The following is a 27,535-nucleotide window of genomic DNA, read 5'->3' as shown; positions in this document are numbered from 1 at the left end:
GGTTAATAAAAATGTGAGTGGATCAGAACACAAAGTATTTTTATTTCGAGAAATAATATATCAATATGGTCCACAAAGTTAATGCTTTCAATATTCAAAACATCCAATAAATTAATCAAAATTGGCGCACAAATGAATTTCGGAAAATTCATGAAGGTATAGATAATTTATCAATATTTTTTCACTTTTGTAAAATAATTTTAATTAAAAATGAGAAACAATAAAAGAATCATAAAATAATTATAATTTGTAATAGTTTTCCTCCACCTAGTTAAAACATTTCCATTGTAGTTTATTCATATTTCATTCACAAACAATATCGAGTCTCAGAGAAAATATCATCTATTTATAACGTAACAGGTAATTAATAGGTAATTTAGCTTATTGTAAACTAAATTGATCCATTTTTGTGTTCATAGCCATCACTATGCTCTCTGTTGTGCAGGGAATGTCTGGAAAAATAACGAAAAGAGTATGTAAAATTACAAACATTATCAGAACTTTAGAATTAACATTAATTCAATTTCAATTAAAAAAAAAAAATATTCAAGGCGTATATATTAAAAGTAAGCAAGAAGACTTAAAGGTGTAGAAGAATCCCGCTTCGGAAAACTCCTTCGGACACATGGAACAGATCAATATCCAAAGTGATATTTTTCAACATAGCGGTAGCTCTTCCTACAGGCATAACCATCGGCAGGTTGGTCCTGTGTATAGGAATGTGAAACAATCTATGTCGACGTTGTCTTAGGTAACTATCGGGAACATACAGACCAATGTTCCGGATAATTTCAGGATTATCGATCATACCGCGCAACAATCGATAAAAATGCGCAATCAAATACACATTCCTTCTAGTCGCTAAACTATTGTAGCCAAGCATACCCTGGAGAAACTGGGTCGGGTAGAGCCAAGGATAATAGCCGTACTCTCTCATGTAGAGATACCTCAAAAACTTCTTTTGGACTTTCTCTACCATAAGAGAGTACTTAAGCTCGTGTGGCCCTTAAATCATCGAGCCACTCTCGAGTCTACTTCGCACCAAGGAGTTATAAAGAGTTCTCAGCACGCGGGTATTTTCGAAAACCCTGGCATTATGATATTTTTATTATTGTTTATTTTATTTGTTATCAGACACTGGATTATTCACCCTATGGATGATATCATAGTCATACAGTAGAAAGTGACCAAGTGCATTTTTTACCAAAACATGGTCATTGACTATTTGCTATCCTACTAGCTTAATATTGCCCTGAAAAAAATCCCAAAGGATTTTATACTTGGAAGTATAATATATTGCCTTGTTAAAAATACTGCATTGATGTTTATTTTTTTGCCAAGCAAAAGTGGTTTGAATGGTCCTCCTGAACATTTTACGTAATGTTAGTTAGTCACTTTCTCCTGTACGACTACGATATATCAATATTAAAGGTGCCTCAACTTAAACGTGGTTACTGACCAGAGTTATTTTATCTTTACGTAACACGTTACGATGCGAGCATTCGTATAGTCAGAATACAGCGTTCTACATCCAAAGTCGGATGCTCGCCGCGAATGTTACGTTACAACGAAATGTGGAGGTCAGTCTCCTCCTTCAGATGAAGCGTTTATCGTTTTTATATGAAAGAAAATGTATGAAGAAGAATGTGGAAGTCTGACCATTTACAAGGATCAATATCTGTCATAAGCAGCTTTACTTCATCAATTTTTAATTGTGTAACATTCATAATTCTACCCATTATTGAAGCAAAAATATAACTAACAAGAGAACGGCACACATGTGTATAAAGTGATCACTCAAACAAGCCTACGATATATTATTTTTTGACAATCTCATCAAAGATGAAGAAGAATATGGAAGTCTGGGCATTCACGGGGCTGATGACCATCATAGGCTGGTTTAAGTGATCAGTTTACACACATGTAACATTCACCAATTCTACCCATTATTGACAACCACACTACTCAAATTCTAGGAAGTTTTATATATATATATATATATATATATATATATATATATATATATATATATATATATATATATATATATATATATATATATATATATATATATATATATATATTTATATATATATATATATATATATAAATATATATATATATATATATATATATATATATATATATATATATATATATATATATATATATAAATATATACATATATATATATACATATATATATATATATATATATATATATATATATATATATATATATATATATATATATATATATATATATATATATATATATATATATATATATATATATATATATATATATATATAATAATAAATCCCTTACCGCACCCCAATGGTGCATAGGGCACTGCTTCATATAAACGCAGTGTTATCTCGATCGATTATACATGAAGGAAAGGTGATCAGCCCTCCACTTCAGGTACCAGTCCAGTGTAATATTGAATAAATATTAGAGTGAAAAAATATTTTTATTTATTAAACCCCCATGGGAATCGAACCCGGGACCTCCAGAACGGTAGGCGAGCATGCTGACCATAACACTACGGAGGATTTATATATATATATATATATATATATATATATATATATATATATATATATATATATATATATATATATATATATATATATATATATATATATATATATATATATATATATATATATATATATATATATATATATATATATATATATATATATATATATATATATATATATATATATATAAACCAATTTAGAAAACTTGTTCTCGAATCACTAGAACTTCACTAGAGACATCTATTGGTGAGATGTAAAGAAGCTTTTTAATTGTAATTGGAAATAATCCAGATTTTGTGAACAAGTATTTGGACACACTCAAAATGTTGTAAGCCTACAATAGGTCGTAAGACCTGTAAATGCCCAGAATTCCTTGTTCTCTTATATCTTTGTTGAAATATCAATAAAAAAATATCTTGATATATTTTTAGTGTAGTAAAGTGGCTACAATGGACATCACAGGACCCATTTCATCATTTCTCCCTCTTATTGTTTGTTTAACACTGACCTTAAATGACTATCATTTTAAGCATCGCAATATTCTCAGATGAAAATAAATATAATAGGTAACTTACCTAAGTGGTACCATTCATTTGCTGGAAATCCGTTATCAACTCTCACTGATGTAATAGCTTGTCGCAATGCGGAAACAAAGCCGTAGGCCAAATTAAGGGGAGGTTCACCAGTAGCTGAAAATTTTGCACATACAGAACACAAAATGAAATGAAAGTTTAACCTTTCCCGTACTAATCATCCAAATATTACACGTGATCCGAAAGGTGTAACAAAAGACCCTAGTTCATATTTGTATGGAAATTGTAGTACACAGCAACTGAGTCTTAGAGACACCACATCTGTGCTAACGCGCCGTCATGTGGCGACTGAGTATGAGTAGCGGGCAGTAGACACTAGATCTAACAAAAGCCGAGTAGGTTTGTTGTCTTTCTCTCTCTCTCTCTCTCTCTCTCTTTCATTATAGTAGTACCACATTTATTAAAGTGAAAGAGATAACATGTTGCTAGCAGACAAAAAATTAACGTGCGGATATATAAGTACGTAGATCTCTCGGCACTGACTGATTGTGCGTTTTATCAAAAAACAATATTTTGAAATATGTAATGATTTGAAATTATAAAAATAAAAAAGGGAAAAAAAGTTATCAAAATGAATTTGTTATGGTATATAGAGAATTTTTATTTATTATTTTTTTTAAATATTTTTATTTGGAAGTCACCCAGCGAAAGGGTGTTTCAACAGTGTCAATTCTTATTTTTATTTAGAAACAAAATAATAATACCAATTACCTTTGGATCTCAATACACCAAGTGGATTAGGCGCTTTGGGTCTAAACTGTACCCTCAAATCTAAGGGAATATCTTTCATTCCTGGCGGCTTGTAGTTCCAAGTCCGCGTTGTTAGCAAAGCCCCAGACTTCTTGCAGTACACTAATTTCTCCGAAGACCAGTACCCCATCCCCATGATGTACGCTCCCTCAACCTAGAACAAGAAAATATCATTATTGACAAACGCTATTCATTTCATTTTTTTAATTTTATTTATTTAATATAGTGACATTTTTAAGTACAACATTATACAATTTCTAAACATTTATACATATCGCTCACTCCTTTCAAGAACGTCATAAATAAAAAAACCTGATTTTTCAGGAGAATGTTTTAAAAGTTTGAAAATATAACACAATGTATTAAAAATAAATATCAAGCCACTTATTGAACTTTTTACTATGCAACAGATCTTTTTAGGTAAAACCTGAAGGGTTTTTTCTCCATTTGAAAAATATTAAGTATATTCAAAAAAATAATTAAACAATATCTTTTCTTCAAAATGCAAAAACAACATTTTCTGCCCTGTAGCGAGTAAATATTAAGTTAAAAATATGCCTCTTTTGCTGGGATATAGTACATTTTCTGGGCATTCCGAAAACATGCACAACTGAAAATTGTCGATTTTTGATTTATGACGTTCTTGAAAGGAGTGAGCTATATGGCAAACTTATAGTTTTAGATTCGCTGTGCCTCTCCAAAAAAGAGACTGAGCTCTTGTGCTTGGAGAGGGACTTACACTCAAAGTTTAATGTTTATATAATTAATGGTATAATAGTCTTTTTTTTATATTTTTTCTCAAGATTTATATGTAATGGGCATTAATTTTTTTCTTAAGAATTTTTATATCTTCTATTTTTTAAATTTCTTTAGGGATATGGCCACCTTTCTCTGTCCATAGCACACAGCAACAAACATTGTGATGATTCTCAGAATACAGCAATACCTCACTTAAGGCGTTAAGGTGAGGGGTGGCGAACCCTATTCACGCTGTTTTGCTATAACGCTGTTTTAATAGGGCGGTTCGGTGAATTACCGAAGAACCGAAGAATGCAATATTTTACTTGGGGATTTCCTAATATTTATTGTATTGACTCTTAATGGATTTATACCGATTCGGTTGTGTTTAAGTTTAGCATTCCCAATAAGTTTATATACGAGTATGTACAACGATTCTGTTTTATGGTTTGAAACGTATTAGTTTTTGTTTATAAAGTCACGATAATTGAACACTGCGTACAATTAAGTAATTTTTACTAGTTGTTTTTATTTTGAATCATTGTCATTTATATATGTGGAAAATAGACCGCGCTTAGCGCTGATTCATTTAGCTCATCATTTTGGGGCACGGATTACCCGCGCTAAGTGGAGGTATTACGATAATGAATTTATTTGCAATCGGGAGTAGAAGAAATTGCTAAAATTGAGGTAATTATTAAAAAGTCACCATTAAAAAAATATTTATAGGTGTATTTATTCGATATTGTTGATTTTACACTTTGTAACTTTGACATATTTTTAATTTTTCCATACACAATATATTGAGTAAATAGATAATATTTATATCAAAATTCTTCTAAAATCAGCTACAATAACATTAAAAAAAGAAACCTAAAATAAAAAAAAATGTGTAAAATTCTTCTATTACTAATTGCAAATCCCATAAACACAGATATTGTACAATACTAAATCAATTTATTGATTGAAAGAGACTGACCTGCCCTACATCAATTTCTGGACTTAAGCTTTCCCCAGCATCTTCTAATATATCCACTCTCAGGATTTGATGATTTCCCGTCAACACGTCAATCTCTACTTCCGTTACAGCTACTCCATAAATGGAGTAGTTGGTAAGTCCATCTGGTTGTATAGCCATATGATGAGCGCTTAAATCGATACCCGATTGGTATGCCCTGGTGATCAATTCCTTCCAGGTAGGATCACTCATACTGTTCCGTATAGGTTCCAAGCGATCTAAGAGAATCTGGCAAGCTTTAATGGTAGCGAAACTGCAAGATTCGCTGCTGATGCTACCACCGGAACTTACAGTGTTCGGAGTAACAAGAGAATTGCTGGGCTTCACCGAAACCATTTCTAGAGGGATCTTCAATGTATGGGCGCAGACCTGAGCCACTTTGGTGTTTATACCCTGGCCCATTTCTATTCCCCCGTGACAAACAGCCACTGTTCCGTCTGCGTGGTAAACGGCAATGAAAGAGGCAAAATTTCCAAAGTATCCCAAATGATACTTCATCGGCGTTAATGCTATGCCTCGTTTACGCCAGCGGTTTTGAGAATTGTACGTGTTGATGGCGGTTTTTCTTGAATCGAAGTCGGATGACTTCTTGAGGGACTCGATCATTTCAGGAAGAGGATTGTCTTCCGTACTCATATTGCGAATCCTGACTTCTAATGGGTCTATCCCAGAAACAGTCGATATATGATCCATGATGTTTTCTATCATCGCTAGTCCTTCAGTTGATCCTGAAGAACAATAAATAATTAAGTATCAATTCTCTAAAAAAAGGATATTGATTTTTTTTAACCCTTATCCGCACCCCAATGGTGCATAGGGCACTGCTTTATATAAACGCAGTGTTATCTTGATCGTTTACAAATGAAGGAAAGGTGATCAGCCCTCTGTATCAGGTACCAGTCCAGGGTAATATTGAATAAATATTATAGTGAAAAAATCACTTATATTTATTTGACCCCCCCTGGGAATCGAACCCGGGACCTCCAGAACGGTAGCCGAGCGTGCTGACCATTACACTACGGAAGCGGACACATTGATTATTACAGATAATAAAAAAATTACCTGGAGCTCTGCACCACGTGTTGGAGGCAGTATCTGTTAATACAGTTCTTGATTTAATAAACCAGCTTTTGCTATCGTAGCAGTTGATAAATGACATAAGAGCCTCAAAGACTACAATATTTTCATTATGAGAACAGCCATCATCTTCGAGAAACGTATTCTTGAGATATTGAATTTTGCCGCTGTTGTCAATGCCAATCTAAGAACAAAACAAGCTGATAGTTAAAATGTAAATGGGATAAATCATTTTCCTCCTCTACTTTTCAACAATTGCAAAGGGGTATCAAAATTTGGAATTTTGGTATGAAGATTTTATTTTATTTATTGTTTCGGCATTAACTTTGTGGTAAGACATGTTACAATGATAAAAGAAAACACTTGTTTTTTACCACTTGAGTTTTATTATAGACGTTTCAGAAGTTAAACTTCCATCATTCAGGTCTGTATAATAACTAAAATATAAAATATAAAATTGTTTTATAAATAAAGAGAGGGGAAAGTAAAGGGAAAAAATAAATAAATTAAAATTATTACACCTTGTTCCATATGAAGGCCAAATTATGAATTATCTTGAAAATTTAGAAATCCAAAAAAACCTGAATTCTAATAATAATTTATTAAATAATATATTGTTTCAAAATTCTTCACCGTTGCTTTCCATTTTTCCTTTGTTTTAAACTCCACCCCTTGACTAACCCTTTCCCTTTACTTTCCCCTCTCCTTATTTATAGAACAATTTTATATTTTATATTTTAGTTATTATACAGACCTGAATGATGGAAGTTTAACTTATGAAACATGTAGTCTATAATAAAACTCAAATGGTAAAAAACAAGTGTTTTCTTTAATCATTGGAGATTTTATCTTGAGGACAAAACCAAATCTCCAACCCAAATCTGATGATATATTAACCTACCTAGACCTAAGAGGGGAAAATACCTTAAAAACAATGTTTCACTCGATAAATTGATAACCATTCAAGCAATTCGATCACATTTTTTGTAATCGTTAGAATAATACTTAGGAATACTTCAAATGTTTGTGTAATTTTCATCATCACATGTGATCTTCAATTTACTGTTTTAATAAATATTACTGCGATCTATGGGTCAAATCCATCGATACGTAATCCGATGGTCAAACAGTCCATTTCACCGTATGTTATTTACCCTATCCTTACCCGAGACATTTTATTTACTTCACTCTAACTTTTGCGCGCTACAACTGTGTGTAAGCAGGACAGCAATTATGAACTGCACTCTTCTGATCATTCACGCCACAATTCAAACAGTCAATCTGTGACCATGCTACTAACTACACGTCGTTTGTCGCTCCATATATTACATACAACATTTCTATAAATATATCTGGGGTCTTTAAATACCCCCCTTCAGAGTGTGCATAATTTTTAGATACTTTGGGTGAGGAATGTGTCAACGACTTCTATTATTACTATTATCTAGTTTTCTTCTTCTTCTTACAACCCTTATCCATACCCAATGGTGCATAGGGCACTGCATCATATTGACACAGTGTTATCTTGATCATTACTTATATGAAGGCAAAGTGATCACTTCTGCGCTTTGGGGATAGTCCAGGGTAATCATCATCTTCTAAAGGCAGCGCCTTGTAGTGTCAGCCACTTGTCTCTGTCAGTCGCCATCCTCTTGAGCTGCGAATAGAAGGAGACGTCCATGAGCCGCTTCAAATCCTGGAAGTATGAAGTTCTTGGGCGGCCTCTTGTTCGTTTTCCCAAGATTCTTCCTTCGAAGATGTTGCTAAGAAAGGTGCTATTTCTAATTGAGTGCCCTATTAGCTTGGCCTTCCTCTTCAAAATATGATTTAAAAGCTCTCTTCTTTCTTTTACGTCCTGCAACACCTTTTCGTTGGACTTCCTTACAACCCATGATGTCTTGGTCATCTTCCTCCAAACCCACATCTCAAATGCTTCAAGCCGGTCTTTTTCGTACTTTTGGATGGTCCAGGTTTCACACCCATACAACAAAACACTCCAAACAAAAGCCTTTATGAATCCTTTTCTTACTTCAATTTTTAAATGTTTGTTTGATAGGAGGCTGTACTTTTTCATAAAAGTTTGCTTGGCTAGCGTTATCCTCTTTTTTATGTCTAGGGTACATTTATTGTTATATGTTAGCGTGCTACCCAGATAACAGAATTGATCCAACTGTTGAATTACTCTATTTCCGAGAAGTATTGTTGGATGGAGGTCAGATTGCTCTTTTTCAACGATCATTGATTTTGTTTTGGCGGCATTAATTTTCAAATGGAACTTATCCAGAGCATTAGAGAGAGTGTTTAACATGTGGTTCATGTCACTCTCGTCCTCTGCTATCAGGGCGATGTCATCAGCGAATCTTATACAATGTATTTGTTGACCGTTTATTTTTACTCCATTTGTTTTTTCCTTCAACTCTTCAATGGCCTCCTCTATGAACAAATTGAATAGATAGGGTGACAGCGGACAACCCTGTCTCACACCTTTTCTTATCTTGGCTTCTTTTGAGGAACCATTAATATCTATGAGAGTGGATTGGTCCTTGTACAATTTGAGGATGATTCTTCTGTCCTTCCAATCAATTCCTCTTTTCCAATTATCCAGGGTAATATCAAATAAATATTAGAGTGTAAAATCACAAATATTTATTTTCACCCCCCCTAGGAATCGAACCCGGGACCTCCAGCACGGTAGCTAAACGCGCTAACCATTACATCATGGAGGTGGAAAAATCTGTTTTTTATCTAGTTTTACTGATGAAAAACAAACCTCGTAATCGTTGGAGCAAGGCAGACGCTTTCCTATAGCCAGCATGTTAGTTTCTATGGGCAGTACGAATCTTACAGGACGGTATAGCTTCGATGCAGCTAGTGCACAAGCTGTTGCAATCTGGACACTTCGGCTGATTTTAGCTCCATATCCACCTCCCAGTCGTCGAACGTTTATATTAATGCTAAAATGATTAGATCTGATGAAGAATATTGCAGAAATATGGACCATAAAGAGAGGGATAAAGTTTTGCTACTCAAAAATGCCACATGATTTTGGACTTTTGATAATTTTAGCGGTGAACAATTTTACCCATGCTTTGGAAAAATGCTGAAAAAATATTTACTCTTCTTCAAACCCTTATCAGCACCCCAATGGTGCATAGGGCACTGCATTATATTAAACGCAGTGTTATCTTGATTATTACATGAAGGAAAAGTGATCAGTCCCCCGCTTCAGGCACCAGTCCAGGGTAATATTGAATAAATATTAGTGAAGAAATCACTTATATTTATTTTACCCCCCCCTAGGAATCGAACCCAGGACCTCAGTATGGCAGCCGAGCGTGCTGACCATTGCACTACGGAGGCGGACACTAGAGACTGTTTTTCAAGCAATCAGTGAACAAATTTAGTAGATTGAAGATTTTGGGAAAAAGAACATTTAATTTTACAATTTTATGATATGATGAATTGAGTTTTTTTTTAACAAATAAAGAAATGGAAGAAAATGTACCAACCTATTCAAGGGTATATTCAACATGTTAGCTATAGCAATTTGGGTAAAATCCATCCACTGTGTGGCAGAGTACACATCCATTCCATCCTCAATAGGTATGCAGATGCAGGTTTGGGTCTCCATCGTATAGTGGTATTGGCCAAAAATGTCGAAAGACCCTTTGAATTCCTTCTGGACATCATTCCCTTTCCCCGACGGTTCTACGGTCTGCATGTCGATGATCCTGTCCTTAGCTGAAGGGGAACCCAACACTTCTCTGATGGTCAGCAGCGGAGGGTCCTTACTTGTATTGCTGTATGTTACTTTAACTTTCTTAGCTGCTAGTTTGGCTAATCTTTCGGTTTCTGCGACAATTATGGCAACTGGTTGACCATAAAATAAAACCTTGCTACTAGCTAGAATTTCTTCCGAAAACATTACAAATGGGTTGAGCGGTGTAAAACTATTTACTCCTGGTATATCCTTTGCAGTCAGAAGGGATATGACACCGTTCATTTCCTAAAACAATTGGAACATTTGTTAAATAAATATAAAAAAGGCACTACTTTTAGAGGCTTGTCTGCAGGCAGGAAAGTAAGGGTAGGGAAGGTAGATGTGAAAAATACATCACAAACACCCAGACCAATTGAAAATAAATATTTCTTGAATTCATTTTGCAATCGGCGGGAATCTACCCGACTACGCCACGACGCCTGCCGTATTCATTCCTTGTATTAGTAATTTTATTTCTGATTTCTGTTCGAGATATATGTGTTCTTGAGAGTGTGCATAGTGGAAATGGTAGCCTTCAAAAATAACTGGGAGAGCGTTTAGGGCTTGCAAGTACCGCATTCAGCAATATGAAGGCTGTCCGGAGATCGGATTTGTACTTGGTGAAGACCAAATGCTGCCTGTTTAATGGCTGGATCATTCCTATTATCTTATACGGCTGTGAGACATGCCACTTTTTAAGGGCTCAGAGCAGCCGTATCCTCTGCTTTGAGAATAGATGTCCGTGAAGAATTCATGAGGAATGAGGAAATACATTGTATGATTAACAAATCATGGTCACAACTGTCGTCAAGAAAAGGCAATTTAGTTGGCTAGGCCATGTACTTTGCTTGCCTCCTGAGAGCCTCAATCGAGCTTAGCTCTTTAACGAGGCATCAGGTTCCCGCCGCCTAGGATGTCTACTGATGACAATCCATCGGCAGTTCTCGTCTGATCTTCGGGACGCAGACCAGACCTGGCAGATTTAGGAGGATGCCAGAAGTTAACAGTCGACAGGAGAGCCTGGAAGTAGTTTGTGACCTTCAACCGCTCCATATTGGGAACAGATATGGATACCGTCTCTTAATATGATGGCAGAACAGCAGATATTGATATTAAAAAAAACTTACCAAAGCTTCTGCTCCGTCAATCTTGTCTATAACGCCATTATAAACAGTAGATAGTACAAAGGCAGCGTAAGCCTCGTTGGGTTGAGTTGGAAGATCATTCATGAACTTGGCTTCTCCGGCACACTGCGCCAAAGCCTCCAGTTTGTTCACTGGCTGATTGACAGGCCAGTTTTCTTTATTGGTCTCGTATGTCTGTTCTCCTTTGGAAACTGGTCTCACAAATGTGATCGCTCCCGACTTGTACTTGACGTTTATGAGTTTCTGAGGGCTGATGCGCAGAATAGTCTGTAATGGAGAGATCGTCATTTTAAATTAAGGTAAGCAGTATAGAGAGAATAATTGAAAAAAAAGAAAAAAAAAAGGGTAGTTTAAAAACATAGATTAAAAAGAATATAGAAGTCTGGGCAATCACAGGGATTGCGACCTGTGATTGGCTGGTTTTAATAATCAATGTATACATTGTGAAACATTTACCACTCTACCCATGATTGATAACCACATTATTCAAATTGTATTTTTGCTTCAATTGAAAAGATCTTATTCATGTTACTTCATCGGCAACATCTATAGTTGAAATTAGTAAGTTGCACACAATGTGTAAAGTGCTCACTTTAATCATCCAATGACAGGTCGTGACCGAATATATCATCTATATTGAGATATCAATAAAACAAATGTTGACATCAATTGTTTTGTGGAAAAAAATTTTGACACCCAAAATAATGTGAACGAAAACAAAAATTTGGGCACACTCAAAATGTTGTAAAAAAAAACCTTGTAAAAGAGTCCAATGGCTAGCATCTTCCTGTACTCTGGTGAAGGTTCTGGAGCAGCAGGTTCAGGGAATATTTCATCAGTCAGGGTCTTCACAGCCAGTTTGAAGACGTCATTCTTGAATACGTTCTTTCCGACTAGGTATTTCTCAGTTTCAGCGGCGTGAATGAAGGATGCACTGATCCCTCCGTACACGATGCTGGCCTTCTCGATGATATCATCAGCAGTCAGCTTGAACAGGAACCCTGCGTTGATGATTGCGTGACAATTTTGTGCTCGCGGCATTATCTGGAATTATCAATAAAATCAAGAGATGAAAGAAACAGATGCTTTAAAAGAGATGAATGAAAAATGATGTAACATAGAGATGGATGAAGATCTGGGAATAAAATATTAGTAAATAGGGAAGTTATGGAACAGATAGATGATTTCGTATATTTGGGAAGTATGTTTTCTAGGGATGGATAGAATGATAAAGATATCGAAAGGAGAGTGAATACAGGGAACAGAGTGAACGGTGCACTGAAACTGATTTCAGCAAAATGGATTTCGGCCGCTACTGATAACAGCAAATAAAGCCGATCAGTGAAAACTAAACTGGCAATACATAATGGAGTCTTGGTTTATGTATGGAACTGAAGCATGGAGTTGGCAAAAGAAGGATGAAATTTGACTGAATGCAGTCAAAATGACATTTCTCAATACGGCAAAAAGATGTATGATAGATGTTCGAATAGAGAAATAAGAAAAGAATTCACGGCTGAGATAAGAATTAGCAATAAAATTAAGAAAGGTGTGTTGAGATGGTTTGTGCATGTGGAATGAATAAGTGAGGAAAAAGCGGTTTAAAAAATTATGAGGTGAATTTATTTGGAAATAGGAGCAGAGAAAAATCGAGGATAACTTGCCATGATCAAGTATGTTAAATACTCAAAGGTGGTCAAGTCAGAAGTTGGAATAATTGGCAGGTATGCATGAGAATATGTTGAAGAGGCGAAGAATGTTTGTAAATACAGAGTGGTGTGGCATTCTATTCTGTCAATCTATCCCTGCAGACAAACGGCTTGACGGTTAGTAAGTTATAATAACCGGAAAGGTATAATCCCAAGTCATTAAAGTTTTCGGTACAAAAGAGAAAAATTAACAAAAGTCTTCTGTGTTACTCCAAAAAGCAGCTTGTTGAGTTCCTCGTATTTGTGTATAGCCAACAGCAGATGGCGGGGGGTGATCCTAGTCTTTTTGTTGTCCCTGGTGTCGATGAAAATAATGGAGAAATATTGTTAACAATATATTATATTTTATTTATCACCTTATGTGTCTCGTAACGAACGGTCGGTCCCAAAGGAGGCAAATTGATGCTATGAATAATCTTCCCACTCATATCGGTTTTTAAGTATTCAGGTAGGGTAAGCACCTTTTTAAATCCCGTGCTTTCAACTAAAATAAATTAATACAAAAATTAATTAAAACTCCGTTAAATCACTGCGATTGTCAAGTTAAACGTTAAATACAGTAACGTTTATAACATAATATCGCTCACTTCTTTCAAGAACATCATGAATAAAAAAACTTGATTTTTCAGGAGAATGTTTTTAATGTTTAAAAATATAATACAATGTTTTAAAAATAAATATCAAGCCACTTTTTGAACTTTTTACAGTGCAACAGATCTTTTTAGGTAAAACCTGAATGTTTTTTCTCCATTTTAAAAGGTTTTTTTAAAAAAATAATTGAACAATACCTTCAAAATGCAAAAACAACACTTTTGTAGCGGGTGAATATTAACTTCAAAATATTATGCTTTTGCTGGGATACAGTACATTTTCTGGGCAATCCGAAAACATGCACAACTGAAAATTGTCAATTTTTGATTTATGACGTTCTTGAAAAGAGTGAGCGATAAGTGTAACGTAATATGTAAACGTTAAAGGGAAAAAATAACAAGATGAGTGTACTACGCCATTGTTAGTGAACAATAGTGACCAAGTAGTGACTTACTACAGTATGGCATTGTTGGATGCCTTGAACCCTATCAAAACAATTCAGAGCCAGGAGATCTGTCTCACCCACACCTCGTGGACCCTTTATTTTGCCTTTTATGACTAGGTGCAATAGCTTGTACTTCTCTCCTCTTAGCACATGCCCCATATAGGACAACTTACAGACTTTTATATCAGTCAACAAATGTCTCCCTGCTCTTGCTCTTTGGTGCACATTTGCATTGTTGGCCGTATCGGTCTATGGATGCATAGCATTCTATGATGTAGCCACATCTCGAAGTCACCGTTTAGTCTGAATACTTAAATTCGACAGTCAATGAAAAATTCATCCAGATGCTTAGTTTTCCAAATAAACTATTTGTCTCCATTAAGATATCGATTAAAATCTTGAGTAAAATTTAACTTACTTATAGTCATTGTTGCTCCAACAGTTTCAAAAATTAAAAATACATCCGATTGGAATTCATTGTGCTGATGTTTAATGCTTAAATTTCCTCCAATACTGCCAACCTAAAGAAGAAAAGGAAGTAAATAGATTTCGTTAATTGATTTGCTAAGTTAGTAAACTACCTTTTCGACTCTTAATCAAGATGTAATAAGTGAAGATTTTAGACGAAAGATATGTGTAGCGTCTTGTATAGCAAAAGGGAAGCATGGAACAGAAATTAAGATTTTAAGAAGCATATTTCCATAAGAAATTAAGAGGATTTTGGTTAGAAATTCCTGAAATTCATATTGTATTGTAAAAAAAAACGCGCTTAACAGTGTCAGAAATGAAGACTCTAAGAAGTATATCTGGCAAGAGTCTACGAGACAAAATAAGGAATGCCATAAGAATGGATGAGGGAAATATGCGATTAAAGATGTCTTTAGGTGGGTTAGACAACGAAGGAGACAATGGTATGCGTATGTGAGGAGATTGGAACTATCCAGATTCCCCTACATTGCACTGTATAGCCAACCCTAAGGTAGACAACTCCCGAGCAGACCACCAAAGAGATGGATTGAAAGCTGGAAATTGATTTCGCAGGTGGCTAATCCCTCTTAAAAACAGGCCACAAGGCCTACACTAAGCAGAAGAAGAGAAGAAGAAGCCTATGAAGGTTGTAAGGCCCGTAAATGCCCAGACTTCCATTTTCGTCTTCATTTATGGAAAAATATTTCCAAAAAAAAAATTACGTGCTGTTAATAAAATGTCTTACGTTTCGAACTGGTATATGAGCCACAAGGTCCAAATGATCGTACATCTTCATTGTGTATGCAAAGTTATCATTTTCTTTCGAAATCTTCTGGAATACTCGCATCACTTCGTTGAGGGTCATATTGGCTCCTAGAATCAGGTCCCCATCCAAAGTGTGTGTTCTTAGTTCACTTACACCGCTTATATCAATCATTACCCGAGGATTTTCATCCCTGTGATAAACGCCTGAAAGAAATAATGACCAGAATAATATGAAAACAATTAAAAAGTTAATGATCTGCAGATATTCTTAAAACTAGTAGTGTATACATGAATAACTTATAATTATACATTAAAAGCTCAACATTTTGAGTGTGTCCAAATACTTGTTCACAAAATCTGGATTATCTCCAATTACAGGAGTTATTTTCATATTATTTTTTGACATCTCATCAAAGATGAAGAAGAATATGGAAGTCTGGGCATTTACGGGGCTTACGACCGTCATAGGCTGGTTTGAGTGATCACTTTACACACGTAAACATAATAATATAAGAGTTTCTGCTTAATAAAAAGCTTCTTTACATCTCACCAATAGATGTCTTTAGTGAAGTTTTAGTGATTCATGAACAAGGTTTCTAAATTGGTTCATATATATAGAACTTCCAAGAATTTGAGTAGTGTGGTTGTCAATAATGGGTAGAATTGGTGAATGTTACACGTGTGTAAAGTGATCACTCAAACCAGCCTATGACGGTCGTAAGCCCCGTAAATGCCCAGACTTCCATATTCTTCTTCATCTTTGATGAGATGTCAAAAAATAACATTAAAAGCTCAATACTGTGGAGGTCCTCACCAAAACGTCACATTTCCATTTTAAATTCCTTTCTCAGCATTTCTTCTCCATGTTATAATGGATAAATTTAAACATCGTGTTTCACTCTCTCTCGCTGCTCGCTGATAGTGTGTGAAGGAGACGTGTATTTACCAGTGCTTACTATTTGTTATTTTATTATTATTTTATGTTTTGGACTTTTTGTTTCTCTATTAGTGTATTTTTATATTAGATACTGTATATATAATGTATGGAAGTGAAACATGGAGTTGGCAAAAGAAGGATGAAAGTAGACTGAATGCAGTCGAAATGCGATCTCTCAGAAGAATGTGCGACAAAACGATGTATGATAGATGTACGAATAGTGAAATAAGGAAGGAATGCAAAGCTGAGATAAGCATTATCGATAAAATTAAGAAAGGTGTGTTGAGATGGTTTGGACATGTAGAACGAATGAGTGAGGAAAGAACGGTAAAACAAATTTATGAGGCGAATGTTAGCGGGAAAAGAAGCAGAGGAAGACCGAGAAAAACATGGCACGATCAGGTATGCCAAATACTTGAAAGTGGTCAGGTTAGGAGTCGTAACAATCGGCGGGTATGTATGAGGAGATGCATGAACGTGGAAGAGGCGAAGAATGTTTGCAAGGACAGAGTGGTGTGGCGCTCTATTCTCTCTGCCTACCCCTGCGGGGAAGCGGCGTGATGGTTAGTTAGTTAGTTAGTATACTGTATATATGTATTATGTTAAAGGCTTTAGCCATTCTATGAATAAATAAATGATTTTTAGTAATCAGAAATTCTAGCTTGTAAAATTGTTAATTTTTGGTGCGATTTAATGATTTCATATTGGTTTAACACAGGATTGGTCACGTTTTGTCGCAACTTTAATTAAGATTTCAATAGAATACAGTATTAGATTTGCATTTAAATATTTTTATCACATTGACGGCTGGGAATCAACATCGCAGGAGGCTAATTAATCCTTCTTAAAAACGGGTCACAAGGCCTACACCAAGCAGAAGATGAAAGAAAAGAAGAAGATATTGTATTTTTTCTACTACCTTGAGCAGTGTTACCAACAACAAGCATGTATGAGGCGATTCCCTCCTTACTGAAGATATTCAAAATGTCTAGTATTTTATACACTTTGTACCACATGACGTCATCCTTCTTCAGCTGCAACATAATTGGTTCAAGGGTGTCTCTATCGCACGGAATGTCTGCGTCGATCATGCAGAATCCATCTACGGAATAATCATCGCAGGTTTTGGTGCAGATCGATCCAGTTTTCTTGCATAAACTCAAAGAAGAAAGATCTTCTATATCCTTCAGTTTTTCTAAGAGTTTCGGTTCGGCGTCTTTGGCAAAGGACTTGAACGCATCGCAGATCGGACGATATCCCGTGCAGCGGCAAAGGTTGCCAGCAAAAGAATTCTCTATTTCTTTCATGGTCATGTTTGGATTGTCCTCGTGCAAACTGAAAAATCAAACGTAATCTAAAATTATTCCTACATTCTTTTAACTTAAGAATATAGATGAAGAAGAATATGGAAGTCTGAGCTTATGACCCGTCATAGTCTGGTTAAGTGATCACTTTACACATGTGCAACATTCACTATTCTACCCATGATTGACAACCACACTACTCAATTTTTTAGAACTACTAGATATATCGTAGTCATACAGAAGAAAGTGACCAAGTGCAATTTTTACAAAAATTGACTATTTTGATATCTTACTAGCTGAATATTGCCCTGAAAAAATCCCAAAGCGATTTTAAACTTGGAAGTATATTCATATTGACTTGTTAAAAATTACTAACTGCATTGATGTTTATTTTCTTACCAAGCAAAAGTGATTTAAATGGCCCTCCTGAACATTTTACGTTTTGGTAGTTGGTCACTTTCTCCTGTACGACTACGATATGATCAATATCATAATACAGTACAAATGAATTCACAACAGCCATCTATGTTGGATTGAGAAAGTTTTTATGTAGCAGAAACCTTTTATTTGGATGTATGCAAGATTTGAACCCCAGATTATTTTTACATACTGGGAAATGCTTAAAAACATTTACAATTTTATATGCAGCTTACGATTTGACCAGTTCTTTTAATCCGAAATAATTTGATTTCTTAACCAGCCTATGAAATTGGCTGCAAGCAGCAACAGACTGTACAAATGGAAGAATACAAAAGAGTCCTATATTCAGCAGTAGAGGACAGAAAGCTAAAGAAAAAGATATTAAAAAAAACATTCAAAATGTAACGTTTTCATCGAGCATTTGTCAGTCGTTAGTTGTGTCGTTTCGATCTGTGTTTCATACAAATAAGAACCAGCTACAAAAAAAGGAATCCAGCCAGATTGCATATATATGCATCTTACAAAAAATAATTAAAAATTGTATATCGCTCACTCGTTTCAAGAACGTCATAAAAAAAACCTGATTTTTTAGGAGAACGTTTTTAAAGTTTAAAAGTATAAAACAATGTGTTAAAAATAACTATCAAGCCACTTATTGAACTTTTTACTGTGCAACAGATCTTTTTAGGTAAAACCTGAAGGCTTTTTCTCCATTTAAAAAAATAATAAAACAATACATTTTCTTCAAAATGCAAAAAAAAACACTTTCTGCCCTGTAAGCAGGTAAGTTAGTTGGTATTAAGTTAAAAATATGCCTCTTTTGCTGAGATATATTACATTTTTTGGGCATTCCGAAAACATGCACAACTGAAAATTGACGATTTTTAATTTATGACGTTCTTGAAAGGAGTGAGCGATATGTTAAATAATGGGCAGGATGGTGGACGTTACGCAAAGGGTATAAAGTGATCACTTAAGCCGCCTAAATGCCAGATCGTAAGCCCTGGGATGCTCAGACATCTATCATTATTCTTAAAGCAACCAAAGATGTTTCATTTCAAGGTAAGACATCTATAATATTTCAATCTTTTTTGGCTGAGATATACCTATGAATTGACTGTCAATTACCTTTTTTTTATTTATTCTAATTGCAGACAGTTAGTAGAATTCCATTTTAAATTTTGGGGTAAAATGTCCAAAAATTAAAAAAGGTTATTGGATTGAATTCTTCTTTTATTTACATATATATATGATAATATGTGACGCATTTCGTCTCATTAAGACATTATCAAACACATGAGTATTTGACGATGTCACAATAAGACGAAACACCTAACATATTATCATACATATGTAAAAAATTTTTTTTCATTTTTACCCTTATCCGTACCCCAATGATGCTTAGGGCACTGCATTATATAAACACAGTGTTATATTGATCGTTAATACATGAAGGAAAGGTGATCAGCCCTCCGCTTCAGGTACCAGTCCAGGGTAATATTGAATAAATATTAGAGTGAAAAAATCACTTATATTTATTTGACCCCCCCCTGGGAATCGAAGCCGGGACCTCCAGAACGGTAGCCGAGCGTGCTGACCATTACACTACGGAGGCGGACACTATGTAAATAAAAGTAGAATTTAATCCAACAACCTTGTTTGATTTAGGATATAATACCTTTTTTATATAGAAATGAATCTTACCTATACATGCTCATGACCCAGCCAGGACTACAGTATCCACACTGAGTTCCATTGAATTTGGCCAGTCTTTCCTGGATTGGGTGAAACTGACCTCTATGTCCAATCCCTTCCACTGTGGTGATCTCCCAATCGTGACAAGACAACACGGACACCAGACACTGAAAATATCATAATTTCAAACTATCAGTAGACAGACTATAGAAGAACTTTTAGTTCACCGTCGTATCTCGTATACTCCGGAGCCAGGGAATCTACCTTCTGCCCACACCTCGCCGAACTGCCTTTTATGATTAGGTACAGTAGCTCCTATTTCTCTCCTCTAAGCACATATCCCATATTTGACATCTTCCTCCCTTTTTTTGTATATTTAAGATTTTGAAAAAATGAAAAGAATAAATGGTGCTTTGAATAGGCTGATTGCAAATAAAAGTATGTCGATGGAAGCTATAATGGTGATACACAACGGAGTGCTGGTAACGACACTGATATCGTAGTCATACAGGAGGGAGTGACCAAGTGCATTTTTAACTAAAACGTGATCATTGACTATTTGATATCTTACTAGCTTAATACTGCCCTGAAAAAAATCCCAAAGGATTTTAAACTTGGAAGTATAACATATTGACTTGTTAAAAATGACTAACTGCATTGATGTTTATTTTCTTGCCAAGCAAAAGTGATTTAAATGGCCCTCCTGAACATTTTATGTTATTCTAGATGGTCACTTTCTCCTGTACGACTACGATATATGAAATTGGCAAAGTAAGAATGAAAGCTGAGTGAACACTGTTGGAATGCATTCTCTCAGATGAATGTGTGAAAAATTGTTGACATTTTATGACAGAATTAAAAAATAATATTTTAGAAAGGAATGTAAGGATCGTGAAATACAAATAATTAAAAACTTTGAGAAAAGATCTTTAAGATGGTATGGATATGTAGAGCGAATGGTTAATGAGAGAATGACTAAGAAAAGTGTATTTGGCAAATGTGAACGGGGACAAAAAAGACTTGGAACGACCAGATCAATCAGCACCTACAATCTGCTGGTGTCAAAAGAAGGCACGTATGAATATGAAAGATGCTAGGTTTATATCAGGACAGAGGAGTGTGGCGTTCCATTCTCTACTTATCCCTGGAAGGAAACGTCATGATGTTAGTAGTAGCAGTGGTAACATTCACAGTTTTACTTATACAGATTATTGTGCTGGTGAACTTACAGAGTTGACTGAGAAGACTTCCATTTGCTTGGAGACCGGGTGGGCAGCCTTGACGGACACCACGCAGACTCCGCACCCCCCTTCGTGGCACATGGCCTTGGTTCCTCGCAGGTTGGCATGGTTCCTCAGGAAGCTGTTCAGCGAGGTGTCAGCATCGAGGGAAGATACTGGAAATATAGAAAAGATCATTCAGGTCTGGATTATGAACAATATATGTGGAGGTCTCACCAAAACGTTACATTTCTATTACAAATGATTTTAAGTAATCAGGAATTCTAGCTTGTAAAATTATGTTATGTTTTGGTGCGATTAAATGATTTCATATTGGTTTAACACAGAATTGGTTTCACAGGTTTTGTCGCAACTTTAAAAGATTTCGATAGAGTACAGTTAACAGAGCAGACTTGCATTTAAAGAATTTTTTGAGCAATATTAGAAAAGATTTTTTTGCTGAGGACCTCCCACATAGCGCTCACTCCTTTCAACAACGTCTTCAAGGAAGAAAACAAGTAACTAAAATAGAAAACAAAATATCTGAACCTTTGGAGAATAATTTAGGAGTTCCCCAAGGATCAGTTCTAGGACCAATTTTATTTATAATATATATAAACGACATCACTAATATAATAAAACACTGCAAACTACAATTATTTGCCGATGATACATTAATATATATAGCGGGAGAAAATTATACAGAGACCATACAAAAATTAAACGAGGACTTAAACAGAATATCCGAGTGGCTCAAAATTAATAAACTTAAGCTTAATGTTGGGAAAACAAAATACATGGAGTTAGGAAGAAGAAAGCCAAACCCAAGGATGAATATATATATTGATAATGAAACCATAGAAAAGGTTGATGAAATGAAATATTTGGGCATAATACTAGATTCAAAATTGACATTAAATGCAAATTTTGAACACGTTAATAAAAAAATATCAAAAAAAATATTTTTCCTTAGTAGATTAAGGAATAAATTAAATAAAGATACTGCAGAACTAATTTACAAAACAATCATTCTTCCACATATAGATTACTGCTCAACAGTGTTATTTTTAGCAAACGAAGGAAATCTAAATAAACTAGAAATTGCACAAAATAGGGCGATGAGAATAGTTCTTGGGAAGAATAAATATAGCAATGTAAAAGGAATGAGAGATGAACTAAAATGGTTATCTGTAAGAAGAAGACTTAAATTTAATATGTTGATATTTGTACATAAATTTTTTCACGATAAGTTGCCAAAATATTTTAAGGATAAAGTTGTCTTAAACAAAAATTGTCATGAATATGCTACTAGACAAAAGGATAAAATAAGACTACCATTATTGAAAAGAGCTGAGTCGCAAAATTGCTTGATGTATAAGGGTTTAAAAATGTATGATGAGATGCCTGAATGTATGAAGAATGAAAAGTGTCTGAAAGAATTTAAAAATAAATGTCTAAGTTACTGTAAGGAAATGTAAATATATAAAGATGATGTAAATGTATACAATAGTTTATATTAGTTTTAATATAAGCTAACTTAAGAAATAAATAAAAAAAAAAAAAAAAAAAAAATATATAAAAAAAAAACTTGATTTTCAGATCATTTTTAAAGTTTAAAAATACAATGAAATATATTAAAAATAAATATCAAGCCACTTATTGAACTTTTTACTGTGCACCAGATCTATTTAGGTAAAACCTGAATATTTTTTCTCCATTTGAAAAATATTAAGGGTATGAAAAAAATAATTTAACAAAATCTACCTTTTCTTCAAAATGCAAAAACATACTTTCTGCCCTGTAGCGGGTAAATATTAAGTTAAAAATATGCTTCTTTTGCTGGGATATAGTACATTTTCTGGGCATTCCGAAAGCATGCACAACTGAAAATTTTCGATTTCTGATTTATGACGTTCTTGAAAGGAGTGAGCGATATGAACTGTGATATTCCATACTACATAAAACCACACTACTGAAATTTTTGGAACTTCTACACACAGGTGGCGCAAAATTAATCATGCAATTGTATTTTTGAATAACTTTTTTTACTGAATAAAAAAAAAAGATTTTTGGTGATAGCAATATTTATTTGGACCTGAATTTTTTTTAACTAGTTCACAAATATCAAATATGATTGACGTACGACGCCATTTGCCAGAACTAAATAAATTTTGTGACAGGTAATTAATTTTGCGCCACCTATAAATCATTAATCTTATGACAATGTACATGTGAGTTCACTGGAGCCAACTATGGTTAGATTGGGAAAAGCCTTTATTTAGCAGAGACCCTTTTATTTGAATATATGCAATAGCATATACGCCCGCCTCCGTAGTGTAATGGTCAGCACGTTCGGCTACCGTTCTGGAGGTCCCGGGTTCGATTCCCAAGGGGGGTAAAATAAATATAAGTGATTTTTTCACTCTAATATTTATTCAATATTACCATGGACTGGTACCTGAAGCGGAGGGCTGATCACCTTTCCTTCATGTGTAAACGATCAAGATAACACTGCGTTTATATGACACAGTGCCCTATGCACCATTGGGGTGCGGATAAGGGTTTTATAATTTTATATATGCAATATCTAAACCGGATTATTTTACAAACTGGGAAACCCCTGATAACATGATTTTCGATTTTATTTATCATGGGTTGCCCTTCAAAGGTAGAATGGCGAATGTTGGACGTGTGTAAAGTATTTGGACATTTTCAAAGTGTATTTTTTTTTTATATTAGTTTTACTTAGCAAATACCACTATTCCTTGAAATCAATTTTGACACGAGTTTCGATGCATTCCGCACCATTTTCGAAATCTGTATTTCAAAATATTGCGGAATGCATCGAAACACGTGTCACAATACATTTAAAGAAATAGTGGTATTTACTAAGTAAAACTTTATCAAAAATGGAAAGATTTTACCACGAAAAGACTGGCGAATCAATTAATGAAATGTAATTACAATAAAATGACTTATTTGATATAAAAAACGAAAAAAAGTTAATTATCTTTTCGGTTTCATTGATTTTTTGACAAAACAGATCTACAGCCGATTTCAAAATGCCCAAGTCGTTAGAAATGAAAAATTAAAAGTAAGGTTAAACTTATCTACACTGCGTAGTTATCGTTATCTATACTAAATCGTTAAATTCCTTTTGGAATTCTACCCGGAATGTAATAATGTATGTATGTAGGTAGTTTTGTTATAAGATCTTCAAGTACGATACGAAAATTATTGCTTCCAGACCTTGCTTCATGTATGCAATCACTTGCAGGTACCATATACCTCATAACATGTTATAACGTTGACACACATGCCATCCTATAATCATCTGTACGTGATAAAATATATCATTATCGTTAGTATTAACACGTTAAACGCCAATATAAGCTTGTCAATTTTGATATAAACAAAAAAAACTTTTCGATAATGGATCTTTGTCAGACGGGAGGAATATCTAATTTAACATACTCAACCTATAAAGGGTTGTATTAGACTCGTTTTGTGTTTATAACAGCCGATATAATTAATATTTTCATTCACCACTTTCTCTTGGAAAATTCGCCTTCGAAAAAACGTTATTTTCGTAAGTTGGCAATGAATGACGTCACAGAATGGATGGAGTTATTTTAATGTTATTTTTGTGTCATTGCTAAATTATTAGCGGCTCTATTTGTTGATGTCCATGGTTCACCCTCCCTCTCCCCTCTCCCCTCATATTTGCATTACACAAATGGTAGTGTAGTGGTAAACAAACAATCCACACTACTACTATAAACCATAGACAATAAACCATATGACGTCATAAAACGTTCGATGACGGAAATTTGATGACGTATGCGAACGCACGTTTTTCGTTTTATTCAAATATATAACGTTTAAAAATTAATATCTCCCTTAGTTCTCTACAGATTTCAATGAGAATGTTATCGATAGTCTTGTGATTTTTCATATTAGTTTATTAGCCGGTAAACCAACATCGTGACAAAAATCTATTATATGAGAGAATGGGCTATAGTTTGTCTGTGTTTATACAAAATTTCTGTTTGTGTTTATACAAAATTATGAAAAATTGCTGAAATACAGATTTCAATGATAATGTTATCGATAGTCTTGTGATTTTTCATTTTAATTTATTAGCCAGTAAACCAACATCGTGACAAAAATCTATTATATGAGAGAATGGGCTATAGTTTGTCTCTGTTTATACAAAATTGCTGTTTGTGTTTATACAAAATTATGAAAAATTGCTGAAATACAGATTTCATTGATAATGTTATCGATAGTCTTGTGATTCTTCATATTAATCTGTTAGCCAGTAAACCAACATCGTGACAAAAATCTATTATATGAGAGAATGGGCTATAGTTTGTCTCTGTTTATACAAAATTGCTGTTTGTGTTTATACAAAATTATGAAAAATTGCTGAAATACAGATTTCAATGATAATGTTATCGATAGTCTTGTGATTTTTCATTTTAATTTATTAGCCAGTAAACCAACATCGTGACAAAAATCTATTATATGAGAGAATGGGCTATAGTTTGTCTCTGTTTATACAAAATTGCTGTTTGTGTTTATACAAAATTATGAAAAATTGCTGAAATACAGATTTCATTGATAATGTTATCGATAGTCTTGTGATTCTTCATATTAATCTGTTAGCCAGTAAACCAACATCGTGACAAAAATCTATTATATGAGAGAATGGGCTATAGTTTGTCTGTGTTTATACAAAATTGCCGAAATTCGTTCGCACAGTTATGAGAAAGTTACCGTGAATACTTTCAATTTACTTGAAATTGATTCATTATTTGGTGTTTGGTAACTTTCACTTTAAGTTAACGACACGATAATTCTCTTATTTAGTAGTAATATCTACTACTACCATCACGCCATTTTCCCGCAGGTGTAGGCAGAGAGGATGGAACGCTACACTCTTTTGTCCTGACAACACTCCTCGCCTTTTTCGCATCCATACATGCTCACCGATTACGTAGACTTTTGACACCACCAGATTTTAGGTTTTGATTGATCTGATCGTGTCAAGTCTTTTTCGGCCGTCCTCGTTCTGTTTTCCAGTTCACATTCGCCACGTATATTTTCCAATTATCAATGCATTTTGTATATCAATAAACAAAATGCATTGATAATATATATTGTCAATTGTATTTTATAAATACATATTATATTTACTTTTAACCCTTATGGTGTATGCCCTATGGGGCACTGCATCGAATTGATGCAGTGTTATCATGATCATTACTTACTTGAAGGCAAGGTGATCACTCTTGCGCTTCAGGAACCAGTCCAGGGTAATTTTAAATAAATATCACAGTGTAATTTCACTAATATTTATTTTCACCCCCCATGGGAATCGAACCCGGGACCTCCAGCACGGTAGCTAAACACGCTGACCATTACACCACGGGGCGGACAAAATTACAAATTTCCCGGCTAATCCGAACTTTTCTAAATCCGAACAGGCCCAATTAGAATTTACGGGCTTCAACTGTACGTACCTAATATTTTTAAAAAAATATGTACTTACCTGAATATTTTTTTCCGTTGATGGTAAACTTCACTTTCGACATAATAAAACAGATAAAATTTCTTGTACTCGTATGTCAACGCACGCAAAATACCAGTTTCAATTTCAATTAACCTTTTAATTTCAATCAACCTTTGTTACCCACATTTCTAACTGATTATTCAAATAATGAAAACTACTGAAACAGGTTAGACGATAAAATTGAAAAGAATGTAAACAATTTACTGCATATTATTTTTCGTTCACCCGCATTCAAAATGACACTACACTAATGGATACTATGACAAAAAATATATGGCCATATTATTGCTGATAATATATCGCTCACTCCTTTCAACAACGTCATATATCAAAAATCATCAATTATCAGTTGTGCATGTTTCGGAATGCCCAGAAAATGTACTATATCCCAGCAAAAGCGGCATATTTTAAACATAATATTTACTTTCATTAATTGATTCGGCAGTCACTTTGTGGAAAAATCTATCCATTTTTAATTAATGTTTTACTTGGTAAATACCACTATTTCTTAAAATCTACTGTGACACGTGTTTCGATGCATTCCGCATCATTTTCAAACACCGTAACGGTGTTTGAAAATGATGCGGAATGCATCGAAACACGTGTCACAGTAGATTTTAAGAAATAGTGGTATGTACTAAGTAAAACATTAATTAAAAATTAATATTTACTCGCTACAGGGCAAAAAGTGTTGTTTTTGCATTTTGAAGAAAAGGTATCGTTTAATTTTATTTTAAATGTACTTAATATTTTTCAAATGGAGAAAAAACCTTCAGGT

General features: G+C 34.3%; 1 protein-coding gene across 1 annotated transcript; it reads right to left on the bottom strand.

Annotated features, from left to right (window-relative positions):
• Positions 1–176: 176 nt before the first annotated feature.
• LOC148299665 (uncharacterized) lies at positions 177–26,906 on the bottom strand. Its single transcript, XM_088275830.1, has 16 exons — positions 26,737–26,906; positions 21,192–21,358; positions 19,972–20,129; positions 17,463–17,878; positions 15,587–15,810; positions 14,792–14,894; positions 13,694–13,821; positions 12,385–12,672; positions 11,611–11,895; positions 10,233–10,729; positions 9,494–9,677; positions 6,709–6,907; positions 5,608–6,374; positions 3,852–4,044; positions 3,123–3,236; positions 177–452 (listed from the first exon to the last, which is right to left on the bottom strand). Exons 1-16 carry the CDS (start codon positions 26,777–26,779, stop codon positions 382–384), a joined length of 3,837 nt encoding a protein of 1,278 aa, XP_088131956.1. The 5' UTR covers positions 26,780–26,906; the 3' UTR covers positions 177–381.
• Positions 26,907–27,535: the final 629 nt, after the last annotated feature.

This window comes from Brachycentrus maculatus, unplaced genomic scaffold, assembly GCF_059751285.1.
Source record: "Brachycentrus maculatus isolate JH-2025_06_01 unplaced genomic scaffold, ASM5975128v1 h1tg001002l, whole genome shotgun sequence".
Taxonomy (NCBI): Eukaryota; Metazoa; Arthropoda; class Insecta; order Trichoptera; family Brachycentridae; genus Brachycentrus; species Brachycentrus maculatus.
Note: the sequence above shows the minus strand (reverse complement) of the source record. Positions and strands in the feature narration are given on the sequence as shown.

What these genes read in the sequence shown, in the direction of transcription:
- LOC148299665 (XM_088275830.1), bottom strand. Translation starts at nt 26,779, where the DNA reads ATGTCGAAAGTGAAGTTTACCATCAACGGAAAAAAATATTCAG. An exon ending in CAACGGAAAAAAATATTCAG is followed by an intron (nt 21,359 to 26,736) that starts GTAAGTACATAT and finishes CTATATTTCCAG; the next exon opens with TATCTTCCCTCGATGCTGAC. An exon ending in TGGTGTATTGAGATCCAAAG is followed by an intron (nt 3,237 to 3,851) that starts GTAATTGGTATT and finishes CAAAATTTTCAG; the next exon opens with CTACTGGTGAACCTCCCCTT.